At 42.0% G+C, this 21607-nt stretch overlaps 3 protein-coding genes across 5 annotated transcripts in view; 2 read left to right on the top strand and 1 right to left on the bottom strand.

The window, feature by feature from the left end:
• Positions 1-5613, top strand: part of fez2a (fasciculation and elongation protein zeta 2a) — a 7930-nt gene extending 2317 nt beyond the window's left edge. The window contains exons 2-10 of one of the 3 annotated variants that reach the window (XM_069693265.1): positions 1-424; positions 1813-1921; positions 2134-2250; positions 2374-2506; positions 2609-2874; positions 3066-3146; positions 3389-3464; positions 3539-3604; positions 5352-5613. The exon at positions 1-424 is cut by the window's left edge and continues 130 nt beyond it. In XM_069693265.1, coding sequence (XP_069549366.1) covers positions 51-424; positions 1813-1921; positions 2134-2250; positions 2374-2506; positions 2609-2874; positions 3066-3146; positions 3389-3464; positions 3539-3604; positions 5352-5368 — 1239 coding nt within the window. In that variant the 5' untranslated portion in view covers positions 1-50 and the 3' untranslated portion in view covers positions 5369-5613. Of the gene's footprint in view, positions 425-1812; positions 1922-2133; positions 2251-2373; positions 2507-2608; positions 2875-3065; positions 3147-3388; positions 3465-3538 lie in introns of all 3 variants that reach the window. The other 2 variants (XM_069693264.1, XM_069693266.1) reach the window with 2 other exon arrangements.
• A 1999-nt stretch (positions 5614-7612) lies between these two features.
• clec3ba (C-type lectin domain family 3, member Ba) lies at positions 7613-9400 on the top strand. Its single transcript, XM_069693260.1, has 3 exons — positions 7613-7957; positions 8085-8183; positions 8362-9400. Exons 1-3 carry the CDS (start codon positions 7858-7860, stop codon positions 8760-8762), a joined length of 600 nt encoding a protein of 199 aa, XP_069549361.1. The 5' UTR covers positions 7613-7857; the 3' UTR covers positions 8763-9400.
• A 111-nt stretch (positions 9401-9511) lies between these two features.
• cdcp1a (CUB domain containing protein 1a) lies at positions 9512-21593 on the bottom strand. The gene is made up of 9 exons (XM_069693258.1): positions 20288-21593; positions 19365-19574; positions 18871-19233; positions 18414-18782; positions 16399-16590; positions 14785-15153; positions 14327-14680; positions 12157-12244; positions 9512-11974 (listed from the first exon to the last, which is right to left on the bottom strand). Exons 1-9 carry the CDS (start codon positions 20397-20399, stop codon positions 11533-11535), a joined length of 2499 nt encoding a protein of 832 aa, XP_069549359.1. The 5' UTR covers positions 20400-21593; the 3' UTR covers positions 9512-11532.
• Positions 21594-21607: the final 14 nt, after the last annotated feature.

Raw genomic sequence — 21607 nt, 5'->3', positions numbered from 1 at the left:
AGCAGCAACACATCCGTCGCTGTCCCGGGCCGATTAGGCCGGACCGGGCTATGGCTGCGCCCTTCGTACATTTCGACGACGACGACGACGACGACTGGGCGAACCTGCGCGACCCGAACATGGTTTCGGAGGAGGGACCGCTGCGGCAGAAAGGCCGCCGTGCTGCCGCCGCCGCCGCCGCCGCCGCCGCGGGGGAAGCGGCGCCGCCGCCGCCGCAGCTCCTTCTGGATGGTGATGATGTCCCCGAGCTTCGAGGCAGCAGCTTCTCCTCCCCGGGAGAGCGCGGCGGGTTCCGGTCCACGGAGGACCTGGTGGAGGACTTCGACCAGAGGTTATCCGAGTGCTTCCGGAATTTTGACGCCAAGACGGGCAGCGTCGCTCCCGTGGATGTGATCGCCGAGGACACGCTGCTGGAGAGAGACGAGTGAGTGTTTGTGTGGGCCCGTCCGCGGGCTACGTGCTTCCCTGTGGGTGTGGAGGGCTCCCTGCTGCAAGTCGCGTTTACAACGTCGTGCAATAATTGTGTCCGCAGCGGGACATTTCATGTTTTATTTTTTTATTTATTTTTTTAAAGAAATGGTTGGAGTGGATAAAGGATGTGATGGGCTGCAGTGACAGTGACACACAGTGGCTCCATCACAACAGGACATAAATGTGCTTGTGTCCACTGTGATAACAGACTCTAGAGACTCTGATGTCGGCATGCTGTCTGTATCTGTCCCTAAGTGGCTTTTATATGCCGATATTCGCCTATATGAGTCGGCCGACAAGACGTAGCCGACTTTACAGGCGATAATTGTGAAACGGGCACTTCTGTGATCAATTTCATTGTTCATTTTTTTTCTTTAGTACTGCATATTATATAGCTTTGAATAGTTGTGTTTGTTGCAACAATTGTTTCAGTCGTTAATTTTAAAACAAACAAAAAAAAGCCACAAAATATGTTCAAGTTAAAGCTTCTCAAATTCTAAGACAGGTTTATTTTTTGTTGTATTTCATATCATGTTAAAATGAATATTTGGGTTTAAGAGTTGGTTGAACAAAACAAGCAACCATACGAGTTTACTACAGACATTTTAAGTATTAAGTTAACAAGCAGAGGGGAAGAGAGAAGAAAAAAAATCTGAAAAAAACATTAAACATTGTTACTAATGCCGAACAACATTTCAGCTTTCATCAGGCGGACTCCTGCACCAGTTTTAGGGTTACGTGATACTTTTAAACGTTGTCCTCAGTGACATGTTGTGGATTATACTTTTAACTTTGACATCAGAGCTGTTTAATCTGACTGTTGTGTTTGTGGATGAGATGCCCAAAAGTATTTCTGTGGTGTACACCATATCTATATTCCTGAGAGTATTTGAAGTGTTTGAAACAAAAGAATGGGAATGGATGTCGTATTAGTTAAGCTGCAGTCCAATTAACAACAGCATCCCCAGTCAGGTGCCTCTGTTGCATGTCGTACCCTTTCCTTTTGTTGTTGATGGTGAAAACAGGACATTTGAATAGCAGAGACCAGGACGTCCTAACTTTCGACCTCTAATATGGGTCAAACCCAAATATCACTCGATACGTTTCCCACAATACAAATTCGAAGCACGTTGTGCTTGACTTCAAACTTCAAGCCCCCGATTTTTTTAACTCCGATTTGCTCATTTATATTTCTAGTTACCAAATCCAAGCAAAGATAGCGCTATGACATCATCAGGACTCTTAAGTGAAGTTAAAGTTAAGAAAACGATATGCGTAGAACTGCTGAGCAGCCCCTCACGCTCCATGATGATGTGATGTGACCCTCCCGTGTGCCGACAGAATCTGGACCACTTTAACCAGCAACTACGGACGTGTGATGCCGGTGGACTGGAAACGGTCTCGAACGTGCTCCCTCCACGTCCCGACAGTCAATCTGCAAGAGAAACCCGTGAGTTGACTCCGCCTCTTCCGCCCCCCCCCCCGTCCCGTCCCATCCCGCCCCATCCCATGTCCCACTTTTTCCATCATCCCCCCCCCCCCCCCGCCCCGCCCCGCCCGCCAAATCTCTCCTCCGCTCAGCTCACAAATCTCAAATATTCATTGTGCCGGGATTTAGCGCTTTGATTAAATTCCCTCCCCCCTGTCCTTGGTCCTGGCCAGAGGAAGAATGATGTCACGGCGGAGCTGTCGGACGACGAGGAGCTCAGGGAGCAGCTGGACATGCACTCCATCATTGTCTCCTGCCTCGCGGAGGAGCCTCTTTTCACAGCGGAGCAGGTGCGTCAGTAACATCGGTCTTTGGCGGAGTTTACTCGTGTTTCCCGCAGATATTTAACAGCCCGTGCTCTCTCTCGAGTTATTTGAAGCGCCGCCTCTCTGACGCGCTGATTCTCTGTGCAGGTTATTGAGGAGATCGAGGAAATGATGCAGGATTCCCCTGACACGGAAGCAGAGCACAATCCCTCTCGGTCGGACCTGTCGACGCTGTCTCCGGATGTCCGGCGGTCCAACAGCAGCCCCGGCTACGAGAAGAGTGAGTGTCTGCTGATCGGGACTTTGTGGGGAGGAGGATAAATGACCAGCGCTCTATATTAAGACCGATTCTGTTGCGACCGTGTTTGTTTTGGCGGTCCAGGGGTGAGGACCCTGAGCGTCGCGGAGCTGAATGAGCGTCTGGAGGAGACGGAGACCAGCATCAGGAGGTTGTCAGAGGAGCTGGTGCAGCAGCTGGCGCTCAGGGATGAGCTGGACTTTGAGAAGGAGGTGAAGAACAGTTTCATCTCGGCGCTCATCGACGTGCAAAACCGGCAGAAGGAGCACCGGGAGTCGCTGAAGAAGAAGAAGAAGCTTAAAGGTGGAGCCGGGACATCGCTGGGCCTCGCAGAGAAAACACTCGGATCAGTCAGTATAGACCAGCTTTGTGGACTTATTACACTCTGTGTGTGTGTTGCTTTATTGATGTCCTGAAATGTTAGTAGACGGATATCACCTGTAAGACCTCTTTCTTTTCCAAAGCTTGCTACACTTCTTGCTGCACTACGTTTGGTCGTCTCTTTTGTTACGTTTCTTTGCTTTTCTTCCTTCCTCCTCAGCGCTTCAGCATGGAGGGACTCTCCTCTGTTATCCAAAACAGCTTCCGCCAAACTTTTGGCAGCGGGTGCAGCGAAAGACAGGTTACTTTCCGTTTCTCTCTCTCTCTCTCTCTCTCTCTCTCTCTCTCGGCTGCTGAACTTGGATCTTTTGTATTTTCTGCTCGAGACTAGAAAAGCACCACGATCTTAACTTTCTTCATTAGTTAACCAGATTTTATTCTTCAAGTCAGACTGCGTGTATAGTTTTGTCCAGCATCTACGCTTTAGTTTTTTCCGTCTTTGTAATTTCTCTCTCCCTGTCTTTGTCTTCTCATGTTTTGCAGTATTTGACCACGGTCATCCCTTACGAGAAAAAAGGCTGCCCTCCCTCGATTGAAGACCTCCAGATCCTCACCAAGAGTACGTTTCTTCATCTGAGCAGCGCAGTGTGGTTTCTTGAGTCATTGTCACTGACTGATTCCTTCGCTTTCCAGTTCTCCAAGCTATGAGGGACGACAGTGACAAGGTGCCCAGTCTTTTAACAGATTATATTCTCAAAGGTGAGCTTTTTTCTTTCGTGTTCATTCACTGTAGACGTTAGTGACGTGACGTGTTGGCAGTGTGTCTGCACTGTAATTCTTGTTCCACAGAAAGCAGAGGATCAATAACGGTCAATTGTTTCTGTGACGTAAAGTTAAAGCACCACAGCAGTGGTTGTGCACGTTACAATCCTTTGACTATAAATGATCAATGCTTAACGTAACTTTGGCCATTTTATTACATTACTGTGAAGTGTATTTCCTACGTATCAAGCATGTTTGTAGTTTAGTTCATTACGAAATCCTGAGAAAGCCGTCTAGAAAAGTTACTGATTGAGGCATGAACATGTCATCGCGTCTATTATAGTCCTCGTTCGCCAAGTTGCATTACTGTTGCTTGGAATTGTTTTTTAAGCAGGCACTGCTTTGAAATTAGTTCCTGTTGATGCTTTCAAGAACATAACAAAATGTAAAAATTGGCAAGTGGCTAAAAGTATTTTATTTATAAGTTATACTACTAGAAATCAAAAAAGGGATAGTATAAATCTCATAATTTGGTTACTTTTTTCTTCTTTAGCAGATGTTCCTTCTGACGTTTCTTCCTGTTAAAAAGAAGTTTTTCCTTCATACTGCTGGAGGTTTTTCTTGTGAAATGAAAGTTTTTTTTTCCTCTTAGCTGCTCAAGTGGGCATCGTTGAATTGTTGGGTTGTTTTGTACAATGTCGTAAAGTTCTGTTGTAAGGACTTTACTATGTTAAGTGCCCTGAAACAACCTGCTGTGTTGTGATTTGGCAGCTATATAAATGAAATTGAATTGAATTGAAGATTTCTGAGGTGTCAAATATTGCCGTTTTCAAGAAGCACTTGGACACGTCAGCAAGAACAGGTGTCAAAACAGTTCCTGTGTGTAACTTACATTCATTATACTGCAGCAGTTAATGCAAACTTTTCATGTCAAACAAGTTCTGAAATCACTTTAATCATCCTCTGCTATAGAACATTATATCCATAAACGTTCATTATTCAACCGGTACAAGACTTACATGCTTCTAGACATTTAAACGTGAGTTCTCTCTTTCTTGTGTGTCCTTTCTTTCGCTTTTTTCACGCTCTGTTTTTATCCGTTTATTCTTTTCTGTCTCTGCGTCTTGTGTCCTGCTCTGCCTAATTTATTGCTGCCTTTCACTCGCTAGCTCTGGTGTGAGCGATGGACCGAGAGGTTTGTGACACATTCGCCTGTGATGTGCACTGTTGTGGTGTTGTCACTCACAATGGGAGAGGGCCCCTCCTCCCCGACCCCCCCAACCCCCCACCCCTCCCATCCCCATCCCCCTCCTCTCTCCTCCACCACTGAAGTGTAGCTCGACCCCAATGCCCCCCCCCCCCCCTCTGACTTCCTCCCTCTCACAGTGCACAGTAAGCAGCTCCAGTCGCTGCTTGTTAGTGTCTAGACGCACAGACAGTGACTCACCGTGACGCTCTGTTTACCCTGCGCTTAACATTTTGAGACTCTGCTTCGGGGTTATGAAGCACTGCACTTGTAAGTGTTTAGCTTTAATATCACCTAACCTGCATCTGAAATAGGGTTATGATGACTCACTGTTTTGATTTTCAGACATTTAGCATTAACTAATGTTCTCAAATTTAGATTTTCCCCTTGTGTTTTTCCTCTTCTTTTTCTCCACCTTGTACTTTGGATGGATCACCTCACACTGAATCCTCATCACTGCTCAATTGAAGCTTCATTAATATTCATCTATTATTACAGTGCTTTGCCCAACGTAGACCAGAGGGATGGTGCCTGACACTGCGGAGGCTTCAGATAGGTTACCGAGACGACCGGATCAAAAGGACTCGTATTTTTTTGCAAACATGAAGCATACTTAATTTATTCCTGGATGTTTTTACCTCTGTGTTGTTTTTGAGTTCGGATTTTAATTTAACTATTTATTTTGTGTGGGGCATTCTGTGTGATTTGCAAACCTAAAGTGTTTCTGTAAATTTATTTTATTTTATTTTTTTTGGGGGGGGGGGGGTTAATTTTCTGTGCAGGTGTATCCTAAACATGTGCCCAGATAGATGTTTACTGAGCGTTGCTTATTGGTTATAAGTTAGAGCAAAGCTACAGAGCAAAGGGCTTTATAGCAATGAACAAATGCACAAAGCACACAGACAGAGAAGTTGCAGTAGTAGAGAATTATAAAAAAGAGTTTAGATGTGATTGATCCCCGGGATTGTAAGCATTACAGCAGCAAATAAAACAGATGAAAGAAGTGGGAAAAGCAGCACATAGATACATAATAATAACAAATAAATCAGTTATCCTAAGCCAGCGTGCAGAAACTTGATATAGTTCACAGCCTTCCATGTAGCTGCAGACAAAGTGCACTATTTGCTATTGTTATTATTTTATAGAAAATAATGTGTTGATGGTCCAGGTGATGCAGTCCTGACTGATACTAACTAATTAACTAACTATGCATTTGAGTGTAAATTGAATTGTGACCCAGGCACTGCCTGTACTTTTGTGACGCAGAGTGAAGCTCTGAATCAGAGCCTGCTGCGTCGACGTGCCTGCTGTGCACAGGGCAGCGTTCACCACAAACGGGCATTGTTCTTCTCGATGTATTACTTCATACAAGCTGCCTTTGCCTTTGCCTGAACTTTTGTACATTTCAAAATGACTTATTTTCAACAAATGTTGTATTGCTAAACAACTTACAGAACCTGCTTCACTGTTTATTTATTTTGCAAATATTGTATTTAAAAAAATATTGATAAAATCACATCCTCTTTGTCTCTGTATATTTTCTTAATTTCATTGCAGACATGTGAACAATAATCAATTCACAACTTCACCATCCCATGCACCAACAAGAACATGCTCAGGCAACACAACGTGACACAAATATTACTCGCATGCAATAAAAAAACATTTTAAATTTATGAAAATCCTAACCATATCACCCCTTTCACCTTCTCCCTGCAGGTAATATACTTTATGTATTATATAAATATAAACTTCATAGATAATTTCTATAGACATTGCTGTTCTGAATAAAATATAAAATATATAAAATAACTCCATATTTGACAACATTTTGTACTTTTCCTGTCTAACACTGTCCAGAACAACCTCTCTAAAGGAACCTACAACACAAAGTGCGAGGCACCAACTTAACAAGGCTTTCCCTTTTTATTCAGTGTTCAGGTCCAATGAGTCTTTATAAATAGGCTATTGAGTAGAAAAGGGAAGGCATTCAAAATCTATGATACCTTCCAAATGAGAATTAATTACAGAACAAGATCTCAGAAAATGTATGTAGATGGAGACACTAAAGGCTTTATAAAGTGTTTTTGTAATGAAGCTGTTTGTATTTGAATATTCTAAAGTGGCACTATGGAAACATTTTTGAAGACATTATCCAACTCTGAGTATGCCTGATAATGTTTGTAAGTAGTTTAATGTGTTATTTGGCTGTGAGGGGTGTGTATTCAGAGAGCGAAGTGTAGGATCACTGAATATTTACAGATTCGAACAATCAATGTTGTCATTGCTGGATGAGGTCACTGAAAATCTGTTAAGAGAAAAATTGTAATTAATTTTACAATAGTATTTCTTCATTATATAAGTCTCGGCCACGCCTCATCTGCACCTCCTCCAAATCACTGAGGAGATCCAGATGTGGACTCTGGGAGAAACCCCAAAACATCCAACTTCTGGATTGTAAAAACTCTGAGGAAAAACACAACAAGCCCTTTGACAGGAAAACAAAAGATTAAATCCACAGTTCAATAAGCAACCAAGGACGATAAAGAACTTGGAAAAAAAATATCATAACCCCTGACTAAAACTGATGCAGAGATTTAACAAAATATCTTCATTAAAAAAAATGTAAATAAGTATAATTCTGGTTGTGTAATAAAGGAGTCCACGCACACTCAGACAGATAAGGCCCTCCTGTAATTCACTGGTAACCTACAAACATAAACACTGTTAAACACCACATACGCCTGCCTGCTCCTCATCCATGTCTCCTCAGCGCTTTAAAAGCAACACAAACGGCTGTCAGACATCTGTAAAGCATTTGTTCTCTCTTAAATAAGATTTCCTCATTCGACTGAGTGCCTCCACTCCGTGTGTGTAAAACAACAGACAGTGTCTGGCCAGCGCTCAGAGCTGTGAGGAGCTTTTTGTGGTGCTGCACCAAAACAGTTCCTTTACGGTGGATTTTCAGCGTGTTTTTTGTTGTTGTTGTTTTTTTCCAGGTATAATGGATGTCAGAGGGGTTTGGGTGGTGTTTTGTCTTCTCCTGCTGGCACACTGCTCCCTCCAGCAGACCGCCTCCCCCAAGAGAAGAAATGGCAAGAAAGGCAAGACTCAATATTAACTTGACATTTTGAAATGAAAACGGTGTCCTCAATTGCTCTTTGAGTGAGACATCGGTAATGCTAACTGAACAAATTTTGATGTTTTGTTTTTTTTGTTCATTTTGAACAGAGTCCGCAAACAATGCTGCGATTGAGGAGCTGAAGAAACAGATTAATGACATCGCTCAGGAGCTGAACTTGTTGAAAGAGCAACAGGCTTTACAGACAGGTATTTTTCCAGGAGGAATATGTTCAACAAATACTTAAAAAAAAAAAATGTTTCTCTGTTTATGGATCGCAATAGAATTAATGTTGTACCACAGCTGCGTTATCCACTGTAGGCTAATATTTGAACAAAATAGACAACAAAGACATCCGAGCCACTTTCTATTGGTTTTGCCCCGCAGTTTGTCTGAGAGGCACAAAGATCATCGGCAAGTGTTTCCTGGCCGACCCAGTGAAGAAGAGCTTCCACGCAGCCAGCAATGACTGCATCGCCAAAGGAGGCAGCCTGAGCACCCCTCTGACAGGAGACGAGAACGACCAGCTCCACAGCTACGTGCGCCAGAGCATCGGCCCCGAGGAGCACATCTGGCTGGGCATCAACGACATAGTCACCGATGAGCACTGGGTGGACCAGTCAGGCTCCAGCGTGCGCTTCAAGAACTGGGAGAAAGAGATCACCCTGCAGCCAGACGGCGGGCGCAGCCAGAACTGCGCCATCCTCTCCACCACCGCCAACGGGAGGTGGTTTGATGAGAGCTGCAAAGCCGAGAAGGCCTCCGTGTGCGAGTTCAACATCGTCTGAGAGCTCCTGTGTTTTAAATCTCTGACAAACATGATCCTGTGCCGATAAACAACTTGTATGAACAATTTAAGTGCCGCTTGCTGAAACAAATGAAAAAAAAAAAAGCTTTCAGGTACGTTCATACTTTGAAAAAAAAATAATGTGCTGCATCTTTCTTCGGCTCACATTTTCCTGACCAAGCCTTCCAGATGTCAGTCCAGAACAGAGATTTCACACAGAAGTCTGGAACAGTCACTGTATAAGCTAAACTCACTGGATCATGATATTTTACACATTCAATAAGCCCATTTCTCCAACAGCATTTCAGATAATCATCGAGGTAAACACTGGATGGCTTGTCTTTGTTATATGTGTTTTTATATTATTCACTTCTCAATGCAACACAACCTTTTTCTGACTGAAGAACGGTCATGAGTGTCTTTTTTTTGTGGCACCTTCTGTATTTCTACTTTAAATGTCCAGTTATGCTGCTTACATTTTATAACATAGTATGATGTTAATAAACATGTGTCTTCTCATATAACCACCTCCTTCTCTCCGATATCTGCAGATATAACTGGGGAATCTTTAGTTCCTCACAACAGGAAAAAAAAACCTCTTAAGATCCTGGCTGTTAAAAAATAAAAGTAAAAACTGAACCAACTGTCTTGGTTTATGGTGGCTATCTTTTTCCCAGTAATTTCAAGGAGCCGGTAGGGTTAAAAGATTACAGGAAACCAAAGGTCCCCTTTCAAAATAAGACTCAAAGACACTGCATAGTGTTTTATTCAGTCAAACCAAAGAAATCACGCGTTTTAAAAGCATGAAATTGTTAATTAGCTTAATTAATGACTACATTAATCTGACAGAAGGACCCTCAGTGGGAAAATATTCCCATTGGCCCCTGAGGTGGCAATTTGACCTCCATTTAGCTACATGTACCATGTGAACACAAGGCCCCTCTAAGAGACAGAAACACAAAATTAGCAAGATTATTCATCTTTTTGTGCACTTAATTAAATCATCAAAACAACAACAGACCCCTGGGGCCCTCAAGGACCTGGGGCCACCGGACAGTTTTGCTCACTTTGCCAAAGTTGGTAATCCAACCCTGTTTTAAATCCAACCTAAAGACTACGAGCATGACATTTTTTTTTTCCACACTGCAGGAGTATATATGGTACATAAACAAATAGTTTAGAGAGGAGGATGTGTGCATGGTTTAAATACCTGCAAATAGGTATGTTTACAACATATTCAAAGACTTCCCTGTTGCGTTTCCTCTCTAAAACCATCTGTGCACAAAACTCCCCACTTGGTGATTACAGTCTCCACCCACATCCACAATTTCATCATCACAAAAATCATGTTTCCATGTCGACATTGGTAAATATTAGTAAGTCGCCCACAAGAAGGCTACGTCGGTTAAACATGTTTGGATGTCTCCGTGGGCCTTTTAGTGAGCATGTCCTTGTCTCAGTCCTGTTAACACTCGCTGTGTGACGCAAATTGTAAAGCAGCTGTGGACATAATTCACAGCTCTAAATCAAACGGACCTCGGTAACAGTGAGTAAAAGGACGCTGTATTTCCTCAGAGGTGAGTATAGGTTCGTAGCAGTTTTGAACGTTGTCTCCCTCTGCTACTCATTTTCTGAACTACAGGACGCCACACGGATTTCACAGATATTGTACAATCTAATACATTTTTATAAAGCCTGGGGAAGACCTGGTTTATATCCTGACCTTTTAGATCAGTTTGTTTGAGCTCCTCACAGAATTACGATGCACAACACATTTAAAAATGTAAAGAACACACACCACACTTAAAATCAAATTAAATCAGAGCATACAGTCCCTCTTCTAAAAAAGATAAAAGCTTTTTTTAAATTTTTTTTATTTAAAGATGTAACTTTGCTCACAGACTGAAATTAGGTGTGTACAAAGATTTTTGTTGTATGTCATTGTAATCCAGAAAATCAATCTGTAATTTTACAGCAAATAGCAAAATATGTTTTCACACTAGTTATCCTCACTGATCATGATACACAAAAAAAAAAAGTAAAAAAAAGTCTTGGCTTGTAACAGATCAGTGTTTACATTCCTAAGTTTGTGTCAATTTGAAACTGACTGAAAAGAACTCATCAACTTCTAAGCAGCGTTATCAGGAGTGCATTAACCTCTATGCAAGGCAAATTTATGGTGTACTGACTCTATAGCTATAACAGCGTGTGCAAAAGCAGTGACAAACAAAAGAAAGACAGTACTCCAATACTGCTGGTGCAATCCACTACAATACAAGCCATCGTGTTCTGATGATACTAAAGAACTGAAGTGTTTTGCCCCACATATTGCAGTGTCCTCTGTTTTGTACTCGTACAATGAAAAAGATGAAAAACTAATCCTGTAAACGGCACACAGTAGCTCCGACACTAAAATTAATTACGAGTAAAAAAAGTACATGTCAAAACATCTCAAATAAGAACAGAAAATGTCTTTATGGAGGCTGAAACTTGTGTAAATGGAGATGATTCATTTACACAAGTTTCAGCTTTCAAAACAAAAGTGAATTCATCGAAGACAAAACACGGTAACAGCTGCAGGCGGGTTTGAACAAGGTTATTTGTGCCTCACTTTGGTTCAAAAGCTCCACTTAAGAGGGGGAAGAAAGAAAAAAAAAAAAAAAGCTTCTTGAGAGGCTGAACAGCAGGCAATCACACAGACGCCAGGGAATGAATATCACAAAGTTCAAGTAGGTCAAGTGAAAATCAGAAAGCTAAAACCAATCTCCTGCTCAGTTTCCTCCCTCCGGCTCCAGCCGCAGCCCCAGATCCGGAGAATGACCCTCCTCACTTTGGCCCTCGGGCTGGTAAATCTCATTGTCCACCATGGGTTGGATGTGTTTCAGGGGCCTGTTGGGAAGCGCAGGAACTTGTGGACATGAGATCCGAAGAGGCAGACGAACCCCGCCCTCCATGTTGCCAGCACCCGTGTCCTCAGAAAACAGTGGCTTTTGTGAGTCTGTTTGTCCTGTGAAGGTTTCAAACTCTTTGTAGATGCCGATCTCTGTACCCTTTTTGAGCAGGTGTGTGTAGACCAGCGTGTCCTCAATGGAGGCGTATATGTGGGACTCATTGTCTTCCTGTGTTTTTGGGAAACCGTTTTGTCCTGGCAGGAAGCTGGTGCCGTTTGGATTGTAGATGGACACTTGATGATTAAGCTTCTTCTTCTTCTTCCTGTTTGGTAGGAAAGATGGGAGTTTAAGAGTTTCAAATAGCTTCTCTTACAACCATCAGCCAATCTCTTAAACACCGCGACAATTTAAAATGAAGAGGAGAAAAAGTTGTTCCAATTTTGAAAAGACAAAAATACCTTCTTGAAAAGAACAGATAATAAAATTTGAGGCAGAGTCACTCACCTCGCCAACACACACACCGCCACAAGAACAACGACAAAAATGAGCAGCAGAACAGCCACCACACTCAGGATGATGGTCAGAAGAAGGTCTAAAGGAGAAAACAACAACAAATACCACCTTTCATTAATACATTCTGTCATACAGTTGTTTAATGGATAATTTCATAATACCTGAAACGCAGAGATGAATAAAAATGGATTACAGATTATAATTCACAAGAAAGGGAAAAAGTCGATAGTTTATTGAAGAATATTTGGGTTTATGTCACAATTGTTCAACACATCTTTAAAGTGTAAGCCAAAATTTTTTTAAAAAAACAGCCTCGCTAGCAGGCCAGTGAGGCTCTCGGTAAGTAGGTACAGTTCTGGGGAGGCATCTCAAGACTGAATTGTAAGTGGCTGATTAGTGATGTCGTAGCCCACCATCTCTGTTTAGAGTTTGATGTTGATGGCTTCTTTCACTCCTCCTTCACACCACTTTGTTTACAATGCAGTCCTCAGATCTCTTCCCCAAAAGCTCCACACCCATTTACACCAGGCCCATAACAACTCAAATTCACACCAGGACTATTGTGCCTCTACACGACTCACAAAATGATCGGGTGGGTCTCACATGTGACCTCAACGGCTCTCAAGGTGTTAACAACCCCCCACACACCAGGGGGACCTCACTCTTCAAGAATTTCAAGAGTGTCCGGTTCCCTTTGGATAACACTCAGACTTCCGACAGACCAAGTGACACAGAGACGGACCTCCTTAATGCTGCCGGCTTGACTAAATCCAAAAGCTGAGCAATGCGTTGCAATGAACTAGATAGATGCTGTTCATAATCTGACTTTCTTGTCAAACAAGGTGATGTGCAGTATTTTATCTACAAAAAGCCTACAGCCGTGCGAGATGATCTGTGTGAGACTTTTCTTTGGCACAATGACGTGTTGAGCTCAATGGCCAACATCCTAACATGTTTAAAACTAGGAGTCTAAAATACTATCATGATGATATTTCATGGTATTTTTGGAGAAAATGATACAAATAATATTCTTGATGCTATGAGAAAAAAAAAAGAAATCAAAAAAATATTTTATTATTAATTTAATTTGCAAAAAATAAGGGTAATAGTTTCATGCATCAGCATGAAATAACAATTTTGCCTTCAAATATTCAGTAAAAACAAACTGTAATGGTTCTTCCTTTTTAGTTGTTTTAGTTCTTGTTTTATTTTGTAATCACTCACCCCATGATATTGTAGTATATTTACTTCCTGCCTTTGTGTCTTTTTCCTGCCAGTTTTCATTCCCACCTGTGTCTCATTAGCCAATCAGCCACTACATGTATATAGTCCTGTCTCTCCTCTTTCCAGCTGCCTGATTGTCGCGTGTCTTTGTTCCTCCTGGCGAGTTTATTGCTCTCCGTCTTATTACTCCCCCTCATGTGTGACTTTTGACACTTCCTGTGTCTTTGTCTCTTCTCTTTGTCCTGTATATGTTGTTTGCCTGAAACTTGCGAAACTACAGGAGCTTAGAATTTGCTTCAACCTCGGCCTCCTGGGTCTTTTTTTGGAGCCTCTCCCTTGTGTCACTGCGACACTAACATGTTACTTTGGTTTGTTTCACATCTGACCTTCTGAAACAACTTCCGCACTACTGAAGTCGCTCCCCGTTTGGAAACTAACACTGCTGTTGTGCAGAATGCATACGTTATGCATGTATGGAAGTCATATTGTTGTGCTGCGTAACTGTTTGATGTCATTACATCAAGTGAGAGTATTGCCATTGTCATAGAATTATTTAATTTTTTTTTCCATATTAAAAATCACACCAATAGTATGAACAATACGATATGGCACACCCCTACTTATAATGATAAGTTCCCCATCTTGCCTCATCAAGTATAAATGTTAGTTTTGCTATTATTCGGTAATCAACCGAAGTATCGGCATAACTGAAATTTAGATATGATGATGCCGCGAGATGAAATTTCAGAGGATAAATATTCAATTCATCCTCATAAATGAAACTTCTTGGAAATTCATCCAGTAGTTGATTCAGCCTTGACCAACTGTTATCTATAAAACCTCGCCACTAGCAGGGCTCGAAAAAGTACCTCTACACCCCTGCCTCAAAGATGATGTAAATTTTTTTTTTTTTAAAAACAACAACTCCAAATCTTACTCTTAGTTTTCTGCAGGGTGATCTTGGTGATGACGTGGAAGTCTCCTCTCTCGGGCATACAGTTGGACATGTTGAGGTAGAAGTTCTCGGAGACGGTGACACTCTCGGCCTCCTCGTCCTCCCTGCGGCTGTATTCCTCCTCAAGGCTGCCGACTGTCTGCACCCTGATGTTGGTGTGGCGTTTGCTGCACTTGGGCTGACTGAGGTTGATAAACATCAGCTGCGCTTCCATCTTTGGGGGCAACGAGACAATCCAGGAGACCGTGGAGTAGGACTTCATTCCTACTGGCCAACCGGGAGTAGCCACGAGGATAGAGGAGTTTCTCGACGGCGATACAGTGAATATGTATCTTTCTGAATATTGGTAAGAAAGACAGGAATAATAAATATAACTGGAAAACTATGTACTTTAAAAAAATATATATATTTTTTTTCACTCAGTTGAAGCTGCGTGTTACCTGATATCTCCCTTTCAAAACTGGCGTTCAGCACATGCTTGAAATTCGTCCTCAGTGCTTTAGCCCCCATGCTGGACCACCACGTGACGGACACGTTGGCGTGGATTTGGATGTTCTGGATGGGCCCCCGAGGGCAGAAGTGTCCAATAGTCGTTCCATCTTCTTCAGCCACTTTGATGCTGTCATTGCACGGCTGTCCAGGTAGGGACTGTCTGAGGGGCCCGGTGGGAGAGGTCAGCTTTACGGTGCCGTGCGGAGCAGGACGAAGAGTCCAGGTCACACTGCTCAGAGGGGCGGGGAGGCACGCCGGCAGCCGAGGCACCGACAGCAGGACCGGAGTCTTCCGGCAGTCTTCGAGTTGACTACACCCTGATATGAAACAGGATTAACAAATGACGGTAAGTAAAAGGGTCACCTCACCAAAATTACAAAAAGAAACCTTTTCTTCCTTTCAGTTGTAGGTAGCAGATAAACATTTGACAAATAGTTTATAGCACACTATATTGTAGATGTAAGCATATGCAATATTAGATTTCTGCGGGCACCCACATTTTTAGACTGGTTTAAACTGATAATGACCGATAAAGGAAAACGCAGCATAAATATTATAAAGTATACATTCATAAAATAAGTTCATGAAATACTGTATATTAATAAACGGTTAAACTGCTGTTACGTTATGCTACATTAAAATGTATTGCAAACAATTCCTTAGGTGTTTATACACTGCTTATAAAAACTATATTGGTGTGTTAAAGAGTTACCAAGTCGTACATGGGTATGCACAAGTCTTTCTTCCTCTGAATAATAAGACTTTGTTGTTAACAGTTCAACTTCCACTTTAGACGAGCTGGGTTCCAATTGTGTACTTGCGTACCGCCATTCAATATTTTGATTGCATAAGTGCGTTCACACAGTCAAGTATGGAAACATGAAGTGCACTACGACTGCTCGGCTGATGCACTTACAACAATTCACAAATTGAGTATGGAACGATGGACGTTTTCCAAAATCAAGGTAGCAGATAATCATCTTGGCTACGAATCAGAAAAGGAGGGACCACTGAGCTAAAGTATTTTTTTTAAATGAAGGCGTCTGAGGAAGCTGCAGCCACTGAGTACCAACATACTGCTGCTGGACAGAAGCCATCAGTGGGTTTATTGTGTGTGTTGAACTGAGGACACGAAAACCTGTTCATTTCTGGGTAAAATAATTAAAGCCAGCAGATATGTCTGCAGGTAATGTATTCAAGCAGTGTGTGATTTTGAGACACGACCCTGGCGAAATTGCACTACTACACAAAGTCTGTGTACTAACATGTAAGATTACTGTAAGTCAGTGTACGAAGGAAAGTCATTTAGAACATGGCTGTGGTCTCAGATGTAAACCGTTGGCTTAAATAACAGCTGAAGAGTCCGCTGTTAAATAATTACAGCCTTCAAATCCTCTCTGTAAATGGTGGGGACCATTGAAATAATCATTTATCGTGACTAATAAGGCTTTATTGACAGAAATCTACATGGTAAAGTTTATAAATATCAATGTGATAGTTATAAAAACTGTTCAGGGCTTATTTTTCCAGGGACTCGGCTAAACACTCAAATCTGTATTTACCTATAACTCTTGTTGCTGTGACTTGTACATCTTCAGGAAGGCAGTCTTGGAAAGACAGGTCACTTTTTGACGTGACCGTGATCTTCTCCTTCATCTCCGAGTTCATTTTCATCTCGCAGTCAGAAGCCGGTCTCAGCTTATTGATGTGGAGCGCGAGGCCCTCCAGTCCTCTGAGATCCACTTTACACAACACTAGAGAGAAAACAGCACAAATAAAACACAAGCTTTTATTCTCTTTCTATCTCGAACACGAGCACACACACACATGCGAATGTGTGGGCATATCATTTGACTGATCACTGGAGGAGGTGTTTCCTGGTAATGTGCCACTGCTGTCATCCATGACTCAGAGATTAGGCAAACTGAGAGCTCCCCTGAGAGCTCAGATACGAGCTACGAGGTCGTCATCAGTACAGTCAAAAAACAGGACACCCCCAGCTAATGAAACTGGGTCCAGGATCTAACTGTTAAGAAAATGGAAAAATCGACTATTTATACACATGCAAGCTGCAACATGTGGAGGAGACATCTCTCATCTGCTGCACTTGTTCTCAAACAGCAAAACCATCATATAGAAAACATTTGCAGCTTTAATACTCTTATGTTCTTTATTTATATTGTTATGATCTAAATGTTTGTCACTGATCAGACTAGGTAAGGAGTTTTAGGAAAAACACTGGACACAATTAACTTGTGATTTTTTTTTTTTTACAGACTAAACAGTTCAGTTGTTAGTGATTACATCCTAATCACTTATCTGATGTGGTAGTATTAGAATTTTTTGACAAATTTGAGGCAGAAGAAACACCATTATATTGCCAAATGATCATGTTGAGAGGGCACAACTGCTTAAAGACATCAAGCAAACAGGAAGCAACATCTGCAGTTATTCAAAGTTGTGTTTCTGGCTGTCTGATTAATTCCAATATTTACTCTCCTTTTGGCTCCGTTTTGGTCTCCACCATTCATGAAAGAAATATCTGACTTGGTCAGACTGGTGATTTACCGTTTGGTCACCAGCTCGACTCAACTCGGCTTTTTTGGTTAAGTTATGGATAATACCAGGGCCTGGGTACTTTTTTTTGGGGGTATCAACATAATTTATTGGTCAGAGAGAACGTCAGTAGTCTTGACACCACCACGTCACAAAAGCACGACACAGGACCTCCTGCACAAACCCACTAGCCAAGCTTCTGCATCGGCTGCAATTTTTGTTACCTACCGGATTACTTGATTAATGGCAACCTGCAAAACCCCGCCGTGGTCAATTCAAGAGGTAAAGACGTCCTCCGTTTGGTTGCCAACAAAAGGATTCAGCAGGTGTGCGCTTCACATTGAAGAGGACATCCCTGTGGTTTCACACGCCATTGATGGTGTGTATAAATATTACAAATAAACACGAATGTTTCAGATCGTGCAGCTTCTCCTGTGATGAACATGATAAAGAGACAGTGGAGATGGTTGTTCTGGTTTTGTATCCAGAGCAGCTACGCTAATGTAGAACCATTTGCGGTATAAAAAAAAATGTAATCCAGAAAAGTACCAGGAATCAAAACAAGTAGAGTCAAGTAGAAAATAGTTGGACAGTGGACATTTTGGAGCCTTTTAGAGAAAAGATGTTAAAAAACATTGTACTGAGGAAGAGTCAGGAGACAGACCTCTGTGGTCATCACTACAAGCAACACCTCTTACATTAGTAACAAACGGACCCATGTATATGTAAAAATATTGATTACACCAGTTTTATATTCCCATTGCTTAATTTTGAAGCCTTAAACCAGCCTTAGAAATCTCATTTAGTTTCACAGGTATAGTATGAATAAAAACATTTGTCAAGATCCAGAACACCCCTAAAATCAAAGTGTGTCTCTGGATCAAGCTGACCGTCTTATATAAATATTATAAATAAATATTTCAAACACTTTAAAGGAAACCAACCATCTCGGAGGACAGAGCAAGAGTGGCAATGCAACCAAACCCAAAATGCATAATAAAGTGCAGACAAAGTTACAAACCTGGGTAACTTTGGTTTAAAGCAGACACCTTGAGGTTTAGGGAGAGTCCAGGAGAACTGGCGCGTCTTCTGTCCATCTCGCAGTTCCTCAGCGTCAGCGAGAAGTTGCCTTCATTCTGATACATATGGGTGTCCATCAGGCTCAGGACCAGCGCCGCCCTCCCTCTGCTGTGGACCTCCACCGCGGTCTCCTTCTTCAAACAGCGCGGCTGTGTGAGGTTTAGAAACTGAACTGCCGTCCTGTGTTTGTCTGGGACCTGAAAGTACCACTCCATCACATCGTCGTCGGGAAAACTGTCCGGGTAGTTCGGAGAAAGCAACTCTGAGGATGAGGTCCCTTTTGATAATGTCAGCGAAATTTTGGCAAGGGCTAGAAGAGACGGAGGTAAGAGAGATTGTGACTTTAAAAGATGTGGAAGAGGGTAGTTGTTGAGACATGACAAATGAAACTAACTTACACTTGATTTCTTCCCCCGCAGACATATCAAATTGGGCATCCTGCAGCTTCTGCCCTGTTGGAACATCCAGAGAAAAGCTGCCCTGATTGAGTATCTGAGCGCTGCTGATAGTACCCGTCCTGCAGTATTTTCCAATGTCCACGGTCCCTGTAGTCTGGAAGGCCTGGAGGGCGTAGGTGTGTCTGTCTGGACATCTCTCCGAAGGATTGATCTGTCTCAGACCAGCCTTGGTGAAGTCTATTTTGAACGCTTTTGGCCCGGAGGCCTGCAGATCCCAGATGAACCTGCGGTTAAAATCCACCAAAGGCAGCGAGCCGGAGTCGGCCTGGACGATGTGGCCGCTGCACAACTTTGTGGTGCATTCTGGGGGATAAGAGCGATTTTGTTTTTTTCTTATTATGACAACAAATAAATCCACCCATACTGTATTAGATCAACAACATATTCAGACTTATTTACAAGATAACTATTCAAATGTTACCTTTTACTCTTACCTATATTTCGCACAATTTGCACGCTGAATACATCTTGAGGTCTGGAGCATTCAAACTCCAGTGACACAGGAGTGTTGTTATTTAAAAACAGAGAAGTACTACATCGTCGTGAGCGTCCTGATCCCGTGCACACTTTGCAACCTTCGATCTGACTATTGCTGATGTTGAAGGTGGTACCGCGGTCAGGAGTAACAGTCATCTTCTGGACTCCTGGAAAAAGAGAGCGATAATTTGACGATGATAAACATGTCCAGTCCTGACGGATATTAGGAAACATCACAATTAATTCGCCGCTTGGACGAGACTTAATCAGTGTACAGATAAGTCTCGCTACGTCTGTGCTTTTATTCTCTGCTCCCAGAGTAAACGTGACTAAACTGTGTTGAAAGATGAGGCCGTCAGCTTGGCTTCACTCCTTCTATGACTAAGCAGGCCTGTATGAGCAAACAGAGCCTAAAGTGCTGCTCAGATCATATCGGCTCTCTCACATATCCTGCTTTACCATGTACTGTGTGTCTCTCTCTAATCATATACAGTGTCTGTAGATATTTCTGAAGGTAACAAACATATCATCTGACACACATCAGATAAACTCTGAGAAGGATGTTGCTGAACCAGCAACAGAAAACCCTCACTTGAGTCATATCCAACAACAGGAACCCCTACTGTCCTTGCTTTACAACTTTATTTACTCAGACTCGTTAAAGTCATTCAGATCTCAACAATTGGTCATAGAAGTAGTAAACAGCATAACAGCTTAAAAGTAAAAAAAAAAATAATAATAATAAAAAAAAGTTTAATCAGACCTCCAGTTTGTTTCTTGTAATTGTACTTTTATTTTAAAGAACAATCTAGTGTCAACAGCAGACTCACCACCTCACAGTAAATCTGTCCTACTGGTTAATAAGTAAACTTTAACTTACCTGACACGGCGGAGACAATGAATGTAAGAAGTAAAATGTGTAGAGAGGCTGTTGATAAGGACATGCTCGGTGTCGCTCTGTGACTTTGATCCTGAGGGAAATCCGCGGACATCAGCGCATATGTCACTGCCACACGTTCAGAGATGTGACCTGCATGCGCCACATTTTCCTCTCGTTTACGTGAAGCTCGGCTCGAAGCTGTTGAGAAACAATTGCTCCACTTCCTACTGTGGTACGAGGGAGTGTTCACAGCAGGTAACGCAAAGGCGTGGCTAGGACGGCCATCTTGGCAGGTACCGAGTTCATTAATGCCTCATGACATCCGTGAATTCAAAAATAATAATAATTAAAAAAAACAAAACAGGTACAGCTAAAAAAAAATAAAAAATAAAAATAAAATAAAAAAAGAGTTGAATCCGTGAATAATGTTCACAATTAAAAATATAATGAATTTACTTAAGTTTTAAATGTCAAACCGAAATATATAGGGTTTTTAGATAGGCTGCCATACGTCATACAAACATGACCACTCACAGCTAATAGATTTCCGGGATGGAAATATTACCGAAATGTTTTTCTTCTTTCATATCTGAGATGTTTTCCCAGTTAATAAATGAATGGATTTAGCTACGAAAAGTCTACACATAAACTTCTTTCCTGATTCTTTTTGGCAAATATATAATACATAAATATAGACATATTTTATTGTATGAATGTGGGTCAAGTTTTTCAGGCAGAGTTTTTCAGCATCACAGCTGTGCAGGACACAAGCAGTTCTGGTGATGGATCGGGCTGATAAGCTTCCTCTTGCCTGGGCAGGCCACAGCATGCAGACAGCAGAGAGACCCACAGTTTCTCATTCACACTACTATGACCCAGTGCTTAAATAAGGGCAAGTTGTAATGAGATAAAACTTATATCCGTTTTGGGGGCAAAGTGAGCCGTGTGTGTGACCAGGAGTAACTGTAAAACATGACTTTACACAGGCCATGACGAGGAGAGGAGGGAGAGATGCCCTCACTCATGTTTACTGATACTCATTTTTTCACAATTTGCAATACAATGAATTTCTGTTGTTAAACTGTTAAATTATCCAACAGTACATGAAGTACTCAGGGCCCCTCTGCTCATTATGTGTCAATATTAACACTCTGACAGAGGAGAGTACATTTTACTGATAATAACTTCATGCATTCGCTTCATACAAATGAGTCTGAATAAGGGAAATTGTGGCATTATCAAAGTTGTATTAGATTACTTGGCTAGGAATATTTGGGCAGCACTGTCAGACACGTTACTGTATTTAGTTATGTTCATAAT

This window comes from Brachyistius frenatus, unplaced genomic scaffold, assembly GCF_029030835.1.
Source record: "Brachyistius frenatus isolate BFR_SWC_R1_liver_20210118 unplaced genomic scaffold, ASM2903083v1 Contig_14, whole genome shotgun sequence".
Classification (NCBI taxonomy): Eukaryota; Metazoa; Chordata; class Actinopteri; family Embiotocidae; genus Brachyistius; species Brachyistius frenatus.
Note: the sequence above shows the minus strand (reverse complement) of the source record. Positions and strands in the feature narration are given on the sequence as shown.